The 15,026-nt window shown below is 36.6% G+C and overlaps 2 protein-coding genes across 6 annotated transcripts in view; one reads left to right on the plus strand and one right to left on the minus strand.

Moving 5' to 3' along the window:
* The window catches only part of hrasb (HRas proto-oncogene, GTPase b), a 61,652-nt gene that overhangs the window by 42,821 nt on the left and 3,805 nt on the right, over positions 1-15,026 (plus strand). The window contains exon 1 of one of the 4 annotated variants that reach the window (XM_056746819.1): positions 14,374-14,682. The exons of the other annotated variants lie outside the window; for them this stretch is intronic. The gene's annotated coding sequence lies outside the window, so the exon portion shown is untranslated. Of the gene's footprint in view, positions 1-14,373; positions 14,683-15,026 lie in introns of those variants that run through there. 4 annotated transcript variants of the gene reach the window in all.
* Positions 1,420-13,547, minus strand: rassf7b (Ras association domain family member 7b). 2 transcript variants are annotated; one of them, XM_056746774.1, is made up of 6 exons: positions 13,369-13,547; positions 6,388-6,536; positions 5,425-6,302; positions 4,169-4,322; positions 2,415-2,522; positions 1,420-1,693 (listed from the first exon to the last, which is right to left on the minus strand). In XM_056746774.1, exons 2-6 carry the CDS (start codon positions 6,488-6,490, stop codon positions 1,662-1,664), a joined length of 1,275 nt encoding a protein of 424 aa, XP_056602752.1. In that variant the 5' UTR covers positions 6,491-6,536; positions 13,369-13,547; the 3' UTR covers positions 1,420-1,661. The 2 variants fall into 2 exon arrangements, with proteins under 2 accessions (XP_056602752.1, XP_056602743.1); XM_056746765.1 differs by lacking the exon at positions 13,369-13,547 and adding an exon at positions 12,047-12,267.

The raw sequence follows: 15,026 nt of genomic DNA on the forward strand, positions 1-15,026 counted from the left end.
TTCCTGTTTATGTGGCAGAAGATGCTATGGTAAAACTTTATTTTACGGTGCCCTTGTTACACATGTTACCTGTTGTATTTACCATAGTATTTGCTATAAATAACTAATCGTGAACCAATCCCTGATCCTAACCCTATAGTAAGTACATGTAGTTGATTTTAGTTACTCAGTACATAAATATACATATACATATATATATATATATATATACATATTATTACACTTTAACACGGGAACTGTAAAATAAAGTGTATCGTTTGCTTTTCATAGGAAAGACAACATACATATTTTGTTCTTCCTTATTCCTTAGCCTCTTATAAAAGAAATGTTCTCTAAACAGTGCATGATGTTTAAGCAAACCTAGGATAACCATTTTAATAGGAATGATTCTATGACAAAATGATAGAAAATGTATGAATCCAAAAGAGAAGTCTGGAGCTGAGGGCCATCTGCTGTGCCAGTCACACCAGATAGACCACCATCAATAAATACTTAAAGCTTTGTAGGCCTACTTTTTACTGTAGAGTTGTATTGAATTCACATTATATGTAAAAACTGCCACTTTATGTGAAATACAATTTAGTTGATCAAATATGAAGTTTATAGCTGTTGTACCCTTCAGTTTATTTGCTTAAATTAATGAGTTTAAAGTAAAATAACACAACATTTTATTTGATAGTTTACTCATCTATACATGTGTTTGAATTTCACAATTAAAGACTATTAGAACATATGGTTGTAGGCAGATGTGGAATTCAATTCACTGTCGGGTTTTTCGGATGTAACACTTAAATATGATTCAGATTGACAAGCGAACTGTGAATGATCGTAACTAGATTAACCTGAACCTCACCGACATTCCACATAACAGCAAACATGATGTCACTTAAAGGTTTTGGATGGCTGCACCTCTTGTCAGTACACTAAGTTCTATTGAAGTGCCCACCCATGTACTACAAAATATACTGCATTTAATAATATAATCAGGAGGAAAGCGTTCAATCGATCCTTCACTTGATTTCAGCTTCTTGCAGGAGAAGAGACCTTTTTTTCAAGTATAAACAGCGTATCCTGTTTCAGTGGAGTAGAAAGACCGAAGTGCAACACAGTAAAAAAGTGATGGAGAGTTTATGTCTGAAATGAGCGTCTGAAAGCTGCATGTGATGGACTGCTTATATTATCTGAACCAGGATCTGTCACCATCCACAAATAACATTTATGTAGAAAATAAAATACTTGTTCGGGATTTAAACATTGACAATCACTTCTGTTCTTACAATATGAGGAAAACCCCAAACGATATGTTGGACAATTTAGCACACCTATAAACAAAATAAAGCACACAATGACTTCTAAATATTAGAAATAGAACCATATCTCTTTGATCCAGGGCAACAGAGGTGAATCAGTAAACCAACATGAAATCATTTCTGTTTATTTTGGTATGTTTTTAGTAAAAGAAATATACGTAGATAGTGAAATACATCTCAAAATCTTCATCTGTTTAATAATTACAAAGACAACACTCTATTTTCTGTACATAGTTTTCACAAATCCATTTCATCGAGTACTATACAAAAGAAAAGAAAATTAACAAAATGATGCAGATAAACTAATATAAAGTGAACAGTGGATAATTCCTTGGGGTTGTACTCCAGACTTTAGTGCCATGATGCCTCTCGTGATGACAGGACTGTAAGACACACACAAAATGGAATGAGGTTCTGCATTTATGGAGGATGGTTTTAAAAACGGGGGTAGTATTTTATGGGACAGATGTACATAAAAAAAAACACAGACCTGAATATAATGTAAAAGTCTTAAAGCCAGCAGCTTAAAACCAACTCAACACATTATGACATCGTTTTTACATTAGTTGATCATGTGTTTTTAATGTCTTTGAAGTTTGTTTAATTTGAAAAAAATGTTCCTAATGTTTTTCCAATAATTAATAATGACTTCTCTTTATTTTACGCAGTACTCGTGCCAGAAAAAAAATAAAAACAAAACATGATTTGCTAGAGCTTGCATGTAATAAAAGAACCCCAAGGCTGTGCATGTTTCAGCATACAGCGAAGGTACTAATTATTTTGTGGCAGCTTGACAGTAACTGTTAGCAAACAGCAAAACTGAGCCTTGCTATCTGATTATATTTCTTGCTCCAAAATCAGCAATTTTTTAATTATAATGTATCTTTTAAAAGTCAGTTAAGAAATCAGCGGAGTTCAAAAGTGCATACAACATACATTCTTTACAATACATTTGACAAAACAGAGAGCCATCAGAGGGGAGAGGAGGTGTGCAGCAAAATGAGCAGGCATTCTGGGAAGCAGGAAGAGGTAGAGGTGGACATGCAGAAGACTTTAGGCCAACAGAGGGCAGCAGTGCGCAAGCTGCGGGTCACACATACACACCCTCAGGATGAAGACTGGAGACAAGTGGGTTCTGAAGGCTGCGTGGGTTCCCAAGAATTTGCTTGGCAGTGGTGCGAGGGTTGAACTCCAAGATGGAGGGATTGGAATCTAGCGTAAACAAAATGGGCTTAATGTTAAAGTTTTCTAAGCTTTGCAATTTTTTGTATGAGATATACAATTGTCCTGTCAAAGGAGTAATTCACCAAAAAGTCTGTATAAATGTCTTTGTTCTGGCAAACACAAAAAAAATTCTTGGAAAGATGCTTTTAACCAAATAGTTATTGGCCACTATTGACTATCACAAATTGTTGAACACAAAAGAAAATATTTTGAAGAATGTAGGAAAGCAAACAGTTCTGGGGCACTTTTGACTATGGTGGTCCATATTGGGCAAGAACTGTTTGGTTACAAGCATTCTTCAACATATCTTTCTCTGTGTTCATCAGGACAAAGACATTTTGCCTATACAGATTTGAAACAACTCAGAGGTGAGTAAATTATGACTTTGAATTTATATTATTGGGTGAACTGTCCCTTTAAGCTACCAGATGGTAGAAAAGTTACAAAACACCAATAGTTATGAGACTGTGTAAAGCAGTAGTGAACCCTCGGGCACTCTAGGCCTTCTGTGATGACCTAAACTATCAAAAGAATAATTTTTAAAAACTTCAAAATATAAAAAAATATTTCAATAAAAGTTGGCCGATTTTTCCTATTAGATATGTATATTTGACTTCCTGGATCGATGCGGATTCTATTCACGTGATATTTCCAAGTCAAAAGAGAGTAATTCAAAATCACGGAGCAGACACAGTTCTGTGATCTCATAAGATATCTGCGCAGGCTGCAAGAAGTCGAACGCATGTATAGGTCAGGAGTCTTCAATGAGACTACTACTCTCAGTACTGTTGCGTTGTGTAAATCAATGGGAAAGATTAATTTTCATATCATCTTTCTAAACGAGCGCACTTTGTTTTTTTTTACTTTCTGTGTGGTCCACCAGCAGTCTCGTAAAGCGGAAGAAGCACCAGAAGGAAATACTTTACAGCCATAAAACTTCAAAAGAAGAAGAAGAAATGCGGAAAACGTCATTCAAAATAGCATCAAAACAACAGTAGGAAGACTTTGTTATCAAGTAATTGGAACATCAATTGTAAGATATTTATGATTAGGCCACCGTGCCTAAATTCATTCTGGTTGCTGATGTGCACTGTTGTTTATGTTGCTTAAATTAGCTCTATTTGAGACTAGTGGTTTTGACTGTGGTCAGTCTTAAATTGACTGCATATTTCCTGTTATTCTGTATAACAGTGACATTTTATCAGATAAATGGTAAATTTACTACGGATAGTTTAGTTCACTGTCCCAGTATAATATTAAGATTTATTAAAATTATAGCTTATTCGCTGGTGAATCTCTATTTACTTTTTCCTAGTGTAGTCAGCGTTTTTCTTTTCTTAAAGCGCTGTCATGAGGTGTTGCTTTTTTAAAAAGGTATTGTGAACGTTAGTCTGTGTTGGTTTTATGATCAGACTGGGAGACAGTGTCTATCATCTGTGTTTGCAACCTGGTCCATTATTCCGTTGAAGAGAACAAACAAGTGGCATGCCGATCATGATGCATTTGTGTAGTAATGATAAAGGTAAAATACCTTACTGTACTCTGGTAAGTGTGTGTTTGGGGGGGGGGTGCGCGTGCTAACATGGCCAAGGCTCAAATGTCACGGTTCGCTACTGGTTTACAGTGTTACACACCTTCATCACTCTGTCCGTCAGGTTTGAGGAGAGCAAAATCAATGTCTTCTGTTTGAGTGGTCTGTGCTGGTGTGACACCTGTTTGCATGATAAACTGCTGCAGGTTACACTGGCGTAGCTCCTTATTCAGATCATCCAGTTCTTTGCTCTTCACCTACAGAATGTGAGATTTGGAGTCATTTTGGAGGAATAAAAGCTAAAGCAAACACCCACACATGACCTTCACGGTGTGCCCTGATGATGGAGTGAGTGGCTTAAATGTCATTTTGCATGTGGTTTTGATCAGACATAGATAACACCAGCAGACACACAGTGGCAGCAAACATGCAAACCAGATAAATTAACATAAAGATGTCACTTTACAACTAGATGTGAGATGAGCGATGTGAATGGGTATCTCAATAAACATTCCCATTTAAGGCATTAAAGGTGTGACTACAGTGTTGTTGTTAATGACAACAACGTAATAAATAATTAATGTTCTCTTCTTGGAGATAGCAGTGAGTCAACAGTGTAGTGTGTATGGTGCTGTATGGATCAGTTAAAGACATTATGAGTGTACTTTACTTTCATGAGATCGCACCTAAATGTGAGTTTGCTGGTGTGACATAACAACTAGTACAACTGGAGCTGAATCAAAATGACTTTCAGACATTTAGATAGGTAAACAGATAGTTCTGGCATGTGCAGAGCATGACAAGGAGGAGGTAATATTTATGCTTACTTAATAGGCCCAATTAACTGAAATATAATCTTATGAAATATGAAAATAAAAAAAATGGTTTATTTATGCATTAAAAAACAATACTTAGTTTCTTATTCAGTGAATCTTAAAAGGATTTGTTTCATTTACTCACCCTCGAGTCTTTCCAACCCTATATAAATGTCTTTGTTTTGATGAACACAGGGAAATATATTTGGAAGAATGCTTGAAACCAAACAGTTATTGGCCACCATTGACCACCATGATTGGAAAAAATAAAATGGTAGTCAAAAGTGCCCCAGAACTGTTTACTTTCCTACATTCTTCAAAATATCTTCTTTTGTGTTCAACAGAACAAAGAAATTTATAAAGCAATAATTCCTACTATTGTAGTCAATGTTGGACAAGAACTGTTTGGTTACAAGTCTTATTTCAAATCTCTGTATTTATCAGAACAAAGACTTTATAAAGATTTGAGGGTGAGTAAATAAAGACAGAATATTTTTTTGGGGTGAACTGATCCTTTAATATGGTAAATTAAAACCGAACTGACCAGAAATTGTTCATCCGCCTGTCTTAAAAACGTTTCTGTCTCTTCATTTGACGTCTGAAGTACAACTGTTTGGTGCTGAAGGTTGTCCAATTGTCTCTTCGCTAGGGTTACCGAATCTTCAATACTGGGCCTGGCTTTATGCATACCATTTCTCTTGCTTTCAAAGATTAGCTGAATATCTCGCTCCAGCTCCTCTGTTAGAGTCTCTGTATCATGCTGCCTTCGGTTTTCCTTATCTATTGCTATACTAAGTTCATTTTTCTCCTTTAGTATGTCCTTTTCCCTCTGAGTTTCAGAGTGAAATTCTTTTTCCCAGTATGGTAAGTGGGCCAGTTCTGTTTCGTTCCTCCTCAAAGCCTGCTGCAGGTGGTCCACTTCCTCCAGGAGTTCAGGGGAAAGGGCCGGAGGAGGAGATCGGTCCCAAACGGCGAGCTCCCTCTCCACACCTGTCAGCTGCCCCTGCAGGACCTGTAGCTCCGCTTGTTGTCGAAGCATCTGTTGATAGAGCGCTTCTTTGGACACATCATCTGAAGCGATGGAGGATGTTGGAGATGGGGACACCCTTGGAGAGTCTCTGATTGGTTTTTCAAACTTTTTCAGACGGGTTTGCGAGGGGGCCGAGGGCCCCAGATTAAAAGTAAGAGCCTTTTTCGGCTCTTTGTGTTTGGGGGCCTCTGGATTTGGGGGCACGAGCAAGGGAGGGACTCGACCTTTGTCTGAAGCTTCGCTGCTTGTGGGGCCAGTGCGACGGAGGATGAATTGCACTTCGCTGCCCAACTGGCCAAGTTTAGCGAGGGACTCCAGTGGGCGTTCATTAGCCACGAGCTGCCGTTCTTTATCTCGTAATTTCTGGATGAGCACATAGCGACCGGTTTGCCCTGGAGAGCACAAAAAAGCAAACATTAAAGTGCAAATGCACACTATCTGATGGCAAAACATGAGCAAAAATAATCAATAGCCTACCTATGGCCTGAGCTAGAGCTATGACTACATCCTGACAAGATGTCTCTTGAGATAGGCCACAGACTACACGTGGAACGCCATCCACCCAAACCTTCAGCTCCATGACTCTGTGCGAAAGTCAGCAGGGAGCGTGTCTACATGACAGTGCTCTGTTGAAGAGATGAGTGAAGAGTCATTACTGATGACTGACAATATGAATTATAAATGCAAATACAAGTTCACAAAATTGACTAGGGATTAGTTTTTCATTTTTAAACCTTCTAAACAAGCTAAAAATATCTAATGCATTCCTTTTTGTGTACCTATTCAGCATCAAGTCACATTGCTAAGTGAGAAATGTGTCACTGATAATCTGAATACTGATGCAAGCTGTTTCTCATGTCTAAAAACTAAGGCTTTACGTAATTAAGCCTTTACGTAACATAAACTCTGTCACATTTAACAGTGAGGAGTTTCCTACAGATAAGCATTATACTTCTGAAATGTGTTGTCTTAAAGTGCACCCAAAAATGAAAATTCTGTCATGAAAAACTCACTCTCATGTAGTTCAAAACCTGTATACATTTATAATTTTAACAAAACAAAGAAAATAATACAGGTTTGGAACTACTTGAGATTAATAATTTGTGGCAGAATTTTAATTTTGGGGTGAACTATCTATTTAAAAGGTGACTTTGTTCTTCAACTCGAACAGCACAATCCTTCATTTTTAAACTGAACTGAACTGAAGACCAAGGCAATTTTTAAGATTGTGTTCTTTTGTTATATTGGTTAACTGAAATCGACACCAGCTGAACATCCCAAAACTAAACTAAAATACAACATACAAAGCCTATGTGTAGTAAAACATTTAGGAAGTGTTTTGATGTTTGAATGTGAGAAATGCTGTTGTACAAGTCTGAAAATGGAAAACACCGGATCACGTCATTAAACAAATATGACATCATGTTTAAATATCATTGATGCTGTATTTGTTAAATATGAAAATCACAGTTTTTTTGTACTTTACCAAAGTGATGTGTTTTGATATACAATTAAATGTAATGAACTGCAATTGTTAGCACTTTTAACCTGACACCAGGGTTTACTAGAATTAAGCATGTTTGATATCGCCTTCCCGCTCATTCTCATTTGCAACTCCTTCTGGTGGAACATTCTTCCCAACTCGGTCCGGTCAACCACATCCCTCACAACATTAAAAAAAACTTCTTAAAACCCATCTCTTCTGTGAATACTTGACAGACAAATGAAAAAAAAAACTAACCCTCTCTCTGTCTCTCAACAGGTAGTGGTCTAGCTTTTTTTGTAACCAGTAACTTTTTATTGGCACCTTTTGTATTATTGCTCCTGTATGACATATCGCTTATTGCTCCCTCAACTCTTTGTAAGTCGCTATGGATAAAAGCGTCAGCTAAATGACAAAATGTGTAAATGTATTGTTAGGTAAAATGAGGAAATTCATGCTTGAACAGACTTTACATAAACTGTGACTAAGGTTATGTTTCAGATTACATGTAGCTCAAAATTTTCTTTGCTTCACTGCAGTGCCAATAAATCACCAAGGTTTTTTTTAATGAGCTAGAGGCAACAGATCAAAGAGTTTTGAATACACCCTATTTCCCAAGTAATCATACATTTTGATATACCTTTTGGGAGTACTGATATTCAGCAAAAGGCTGATATACTGGCTCTATTAAAACTGGTTGCTATTATGGGTTTTTATGATCAGCTTTAAATAAGAATATATTGAGCCATGCCTTTAAATGAAAGTCAGAAACACTTTCATGTCTTCAACCTTTATATAATGCTTGACTCCTGAGGCAATCATTAACCGGCCTTCACTTTCAAACCTTGAAACTGTGCTCACATGCTCGAAGAATGTGTGTACTGCACTCACATTCAAAACACTACTTTCTGTCAAAATAGATCATTAATCTGCTTGATAAGAAACTACACTACCGGTCAATTGTCTTGCTCCATTTACTCATTCTAAATTAATGTTTTCCTGCATTTACAATAAGCTTATTGAAGTTACGAATTAACACCAATGAAATGATGTTCCCTTTCAATAAAAAATATCAAAACTATGTTTTGTTTTCACATTTAATGTAGTCACCCTCTGCCTGAGATTTGCAAAAATGTACTCTTGATATTAAAACACCGTTGGATGCCTTGTAAACAGAATTAAACAACTCCAGTATTAAAGAGCACACATTTCAAAAACATTTTTTAAACAAAATTTAGGTTTTATAATAAATAAAGTATTTATTTTAGCACAATTATATATTTATCTATAAAACAAATATTTTTTGTTAAACATTTAAACATACGCCTTCATATCAAAAAAAAGTTAAGATCACGAAATACACTTCAGTTGACCGTAAACTTTTTTTAAGGTATATTTTAAGGAGCTTTTTATCCTTTTAGTGGAACAGGATATACAAAGCGTTGGCAAAGGACCTCTGAGACAGGAGTCAAACTTGGTTCGCGCACTGGCACTATGCCGGTGTACTAACCATGGGGCTTTCAGCACAGAAAAGTGAACCTTAACTTTTGAACTGTAGCATATTTTCATTTTATACCCAGCATATGGCATGGTGTTTCATGGAAATGGTAATAATAAGAGCTGTATTTAAGACAAATATGATGTCTGTCTTTCAATGCCTTGTAGATATTAATTTATGATAAGGTAACCAAGCAGAGATGGCGTGTGTTTATCTCAATCAGGTACACCTCTTTGTCAAATATTGTACACATTGTAATCACCTATTTCAGCACAATGACCTTGACAGATTTAACTTCAATTTATGGTTGCAACATATCCTGTCTCTATGGCACACAACCAGATTCTGCTATCAAAACATCATACAGTACCTGACTGAAAACCCTAAAGTCATGATATGCAATCCTATAATTCAAACAATTTCTAAATGGCTCTATAATTATATAATTCTAATACAAATTAAAATATTTTTTTCATTTAGTGCTAATGCTATTTAGTAGATTGAGTAATGTAATGATACAAACGTTTTACCAATTTTTGGCCCTTAACATTGAGAGATAGAAAAGAAATGAAATCTCATAAAACAAAATATCAAACCATGCAAACTTTGTGAAAGCTTGATCTCTCCATCTGTAGCAGATCTAATAATGTCTGTGTAATCCCACACCATCTACATCCATCAGCAGATCAACACTAGTGTTTGCATCTCAGAGAAATTTCTTCTTCTAACATCTTTAATTAACTGCACATTTCCCTTCAAAAAACACCCATGAAATCAAACCGATCTGATACATTCCATACCTGAAATGTAAGACCCTGAACCCCAGAACAGAATTATGTCCAGCAACATCAAAGAGCATCATCATCAATGCCAGTTCAGTAAAACATTGAAAGTATTGTGTGATAAAATAGAAAATAATGGTATAACGCAGGAATGAACAAGCATCTGGCTTAGAATTTAAATCACATTTAAGACAGCTGTACCTTTGCAAGTAATAGTGTTAATGTGTGTTTCGAAATGCTTCTTTCAAATGTTTCTGTGAATTGTTTGAATATGTGTTTTTGGAAAGTGAAGCCGTAGATGATGTGAACAAATATGCTTTAGGCAGTGATACCTTTTCTTATGTTTCCCTGTCAACACAGTACTCAGGAAGGCACGTGCTGTCAGAACATATGGTCAACTAGAAAGACCGGTTTTGACAGTCGTCCTTCCTCCTGGTAATGGGTTTGAGACTCCTACTTGTTTGACAGCTGCGTGACCTACAGAACTCTCTCTTCATTCGAAACGTCACATGAGCATACATCTTAAGTAAACAAAGACCTCGTCACAGTGATACTATGTAGACTGCATTCTCGCTCAATGAAGCGTGAGAATCAGATACCCAGAAATTTTAAACAGTGTGAATTCCATTTATTATGTGAACCAGCTAGGACCAGGTGGAAGGAAGTGTCTCACAGGCATTAGGTTTCATCAGGTTTAAAGAGGCGATACTGGCCTGCTTACGTCGAACTGCATATCTAAACCATTCTCATTGTGTGTAAAAGAAGGAGTGTACTCCCTCCATTCTTATGAGGTCATTGAAGACTGGAGGTAAATAATATCCACAAACAAAGTACTATACCTCTGGCATGCGGTATTACAGGTGGGCCAATCTTGCTGTTCCTGTTAAAAAATTCCAATCGATTTTGCAAAGAAAAAGTAAAACTCTTGTTATGAAATGAGGTCAGTGTTACAAGTTGTCCATTTTATTTTTGGTACCTGGCTTTCTAAGGAAATGTATTTCAGGTTAAAAGTAGAGGCTTTGGGGAATCTCCTGGACTCAATACACAAACTCAATAAGTTGGGAGTGGTCATCTTTTTCAAACCATCTCAGAGCGAGACCATCGCTACACTGAAGAACCTTAAGCTTAACATTAATGTCATAGGCAGTTCTTCAATTTATTACATGCAGATTTAAACAGGACCATAGACTGAACTGCAATAACGGCATTACGCTATTCTCATATGAGTTTGATAATGAAAAAGACCATTTGCCCTCACTTACATGCTTTGTGAACAGCAGCAGATCTGTCATAGTTTGTTTTGCATATCCAAATTAAGTGACATCATTTTGTCAGCTGGGAGTATTTTAAATTTACATGTACCAAATCAAATACTTCCGAAGTTATGTGGAGAAAGAATGCATGCAGAAATCGTAGAATAGTAGAAAGTTAGTAAAAAAAATATATATGCTTATCTGTGATTTGGTAATTTTTTCGGTGTTTCATGTTATGACTATACAGTCATATCAAAAAAGTTAATGATAGCTTGATTTTTAAATGGATTGCTGATGGCCAAAAGTACATACATGATTTTATTTATTGAAATAATATTTAATAAAATCCCCGAAGATCATTTTACATTTGGGCTGGATTTGTAATAGACATGCCCCATATTAAATAAATCAGGGAGGAAGTCAATCAAAATAAGTCAAAAATTAAAACAAAACAAAATTAAGAGTTTGGTTCCAAAATGAGATAGCTCAGTCTTGATTTTTTTTAAATCATGTTTTTTATTATATTATCATGTTTTATTGTGTAAGTTAGCTGTATTTTTTGTTATTATGGCTTAAATTAAAACAAACCAACTGCAGTTTGATTGATATTAATTGGAATGCACAATAAAAAAACATGATTTTTGAAAAAAATGAGTTTTCTAATTTTGGAACAAAACTCTTCAAATTTACATCCAGTTTTCAAGACATTCAAAGCAGTGACTAAATGAGTCAGAGAGAACATGAGCACTCCAGTATTAACCAGCACTCAGGTACAGCTACAGCCCACACAATCTAAACAGTCCAGCCGACATAAAGAATACACAGTTAAATAAAGACTAAATAAACCATACTGTATTCACTTTCTACAATTAAAGTAGCCTTTAACAAAACCTGGTCCGATTTCAAACCAATTACATTATTTCTGTACCAAGTTTATACATTGATATTTATTATCTCTCCTTAGCATTGATTAACATGCCTTTTGCTTGTAAAGTCAAAATCAAGCTACACTTCTTTTCCAGACAGGGTGGAAACACCTGTGTAAAATTTGGCAGATTTTACTGTCAGGGCTCCAGACTAAACTAGACAAACCTGCTGGTCAGACGGAAGCTATATTTACCTTAGAGTTGAAAACTCGCCTTTTCGTGTCCTCCTTCACGGTAACCATGTTGAATGAATTCAGTAAGGCACTGTCCTCAAACTTGTCTCAAGTAAATGATCAAAGAGTTAAGATATATCAGGTAGATGTTGGTGTCCCACAGGTGCTGTTTCAGTGTAGCTACAGAAGCAGGAGTAATGGCGTACTGCTCTCGTGAATATCACTCTCTCTCTTTCCACTCTCCACAATGCTGACACATACCACAGCTTACCATATGCTCCTCCCCCTCCACAGGTAACAAGTCCTCTCACTATCTGTCTCTCTCTCTCTATCTCTCTCTCTCTCTCTCTCTCTGTCTTTCTCTGTTCTTGTCTTTGTCCGTGTGAAAAGGTATATAGTTATTATTTTATTGCCTTAAACTTATAAGAAATGTATAAGAAACAAAAGGCGAGTTACATGAACGTTTTATGTACCTGTTTTTAAATAACAAATAATTTGGCTTCCTTTTTAAACTCAATAACTTCCTCCTAATAAATTTCCCCTTTGTACCAACCTGTATGTAGATAGCAAACATGTAAAAACAAAACTACACTTACTTACCTAAACATATTTTTTAATATAGGCCTAACTTTATCAATATTCACATAACTACCTTTTTATTGCTTAAAAACTAATAACCGTCTACATTCACATATAAAAGGCAAGAAATAAGGTTATCTGAAACCTAAACTTATTTATTGACCAGAACTGCACATTAAATGCTTAATTTCTACCAGGAATCATTTACACATTTCTTTATATGTCTCTAACTTTAAAACCAAGAAGGCCTGGGGTACATTAACCCTTAATTTTTTTGCATTCACTATCAACGTGGCCACCTTGATGACCATGTTTACTCCTAATTTCCATAACAGAGTCGGGTCCTGGCTAACATCACTCCAGGCCACAGCCTCCATTATCTACAATAGAACATCTTGCACTTTTTAGACGCGGCACGATAAAGTCAGAAGTGATATACGTCAGGATAAAGCAAATGAGACGGCTAATTGTTCGAAGCACAATGCATTTAACATGTCAAACCTTTTACTACTCAACAGATAAAGAATTGCAGGAGCTAACCATTATTGTTCTGTTTGAATTATTTTATCACTGTTCAAACACAGGCAAAAAAGGAACACGTAACTTACCTGAAAAAGACATACAAGGACAATGTAGCAACATTTCACACCTTATCTTTCAGGACCCCTCAACGTGTGTGATGTTCACCATACAAGTAATACTACAAAACATTTTTTCTGTATTAAAAACATCAAACTAATAATACATCCTGTATATTGGCTTACCTTGTACAAACTCTTGAGACGCAAAGAAGAGGTGACACTGTAAAAACAAGCAGAGGGTAATAATGGATCAAGGCCTCAGCAGACAAGTGAAGTGGGACTGCAGCTCTTGGTTGCCTTGGCGATGGATGCTTTTTCAAGCAAAACAGCCAATGAGAGGCGCACTGGTCGTCACACAAAGGGCCATGTGACACTCTGGCTGTCTTTCAGCTGTGAGAAAGGAGACAAGAAGTCATCATTGACGAAGGAATAAACAACATCATTTTTTCTTTCTACTCTTTTCAATCTGTGATTATGATCACTGCGTCCATCTAACTAAAGTATATGTATGAAATACATTCGTGCTCAAATAGCGATTGTAATTGTGTACCTCACGTTTACGAGAAAAGAACGCCACCTAATGGATCATTCTGAGAATTACATCAATAGGCCTTGGGAACTTTAATTCTGATGTCATTTTCAGATGATAGAAAATGACTCAACCGTAAACATTTATAGCAATTAAATAAGATTCAAGAATACATTCTCATTCCAGTCCATTTTGCTCGTTTGATTTCATTTTTGGTTGCTAATTCAGTTTCTAATTGTATTCCATAGAGAATTTCAACTAATTCTCGAGGCAGTCTGTAACTAGCTTGCGTGCATCCTTCAGTCTAGCAAAACAAGTCTCGAAACCATTTTAAAAGACATTGTTGATGAAACAGTAATAAGTAAAAGAAAGAAATTTAAGAACCCTTCTGAAGATGTTTTGTCATCACAGTTTGTTGTTGTTGTTTTATTACCCTAGTAACTTTACAACAAATGTAATGAAACAAATGGTTTTACCATGATGTTTGTATTGGCACTATGGTAGGCTAAGTTAACTTTGACCAAAATAATACCAGTTTTTTCATAAGTGAAAGAAAGAAGAAGAAGAAGAAAGAAGAAGAAGCAAGAAAGCATCAGGCCAACCTACTTATAATAATGCTCGTGAAAGCTAAATGTGTTGTCTGTGTGTAGGGTTGTGTGTATTGAGACACACTGGGTTTGGGCGTGTGCTGTGCTCTAAGCGCCCTCTTCTTCTTCTCCCTCTTCATACACACACACGAGCGCGAGCGCACGCATGCTGTTTTCCTATCCGTCGACGTACACCGGCAGCTCGTTGTTCGATGTTTGTGTCGAACGCATCTGCTTCAATGACATTGTAACGCACTGGAAGAAGAAAAACACGCGCCGTCCGATTCCTTGCAGTGCCACGAGTGAAGCAGCGGGAAGGATGTCGACATATTATTGACTTGCGTCCTGTCGTCGAGACGAGCGAACCGCCCCGTGTGTTTTGTAAGTATTCCAGTCGCCGTGTTTTCCTGCTGCGTGTCTTGCAGGAATACCATCAACTCCAAAACGTTCCTTGCGGACGCGAAACGAACGTACGTTCTGTTGCTGCGGTTATACCTGCAAGACATAAATCGTATCCCCGGCATCTCGAAACTAAAGAACTACTAATATAGTGCAACATGAAACGAAACAAATGCGTCAAATCACTGCGCGCGCGCCTGAACTCCATTCATCTCATTGAGTTTGTTTATTGTAGCAACCTGAGAAAAGTATCACACACACCCATATGTGTACATACATAGGCTATAGCGGTTTGCCGCACAGTTGTAATGTTCAATACGGGCAGG

Source organism: Triplophysa dalaica, chromosome 1 (assembly GCF_015846415.1).
Source record: "Triplophysa dalaica isolate WHDGS20190420 chromosome 1, ASM1584641v1, whole genome shotgun sequence".
NCBI classification, from domain to species: domain Eukaryota; kingdom Metazoa; phylum Chordata; class Actinopteri; order Cypriniformes; family Nemacheilidae; genus Triplophysa; species Triplophysa dalaica.

Coding starts and splice junctions, on each gene's coding strand:
- rassf7b (XM_056746774.1), bottom strand. CDS start 6,490: ATGGAGCTGAAGGTTTGGGTGGATGGCGTTCCACGTGTAGTCTGTGGC. Junction 6,303..6,387: donor AGCTCTAGCTCAGGCCATAG/GTAGGCTATTGA, acceptor TGTGCTCTCCAG/GGCAAACCGGTCGCTATGTG. Junction 4,323..5,424: donor AGGCGGATGAACAATTTCTG/GTCAGTTCGGTT, acceptor CACATTCTGTAG/GTGAAGAGCAAAGAACTGGA.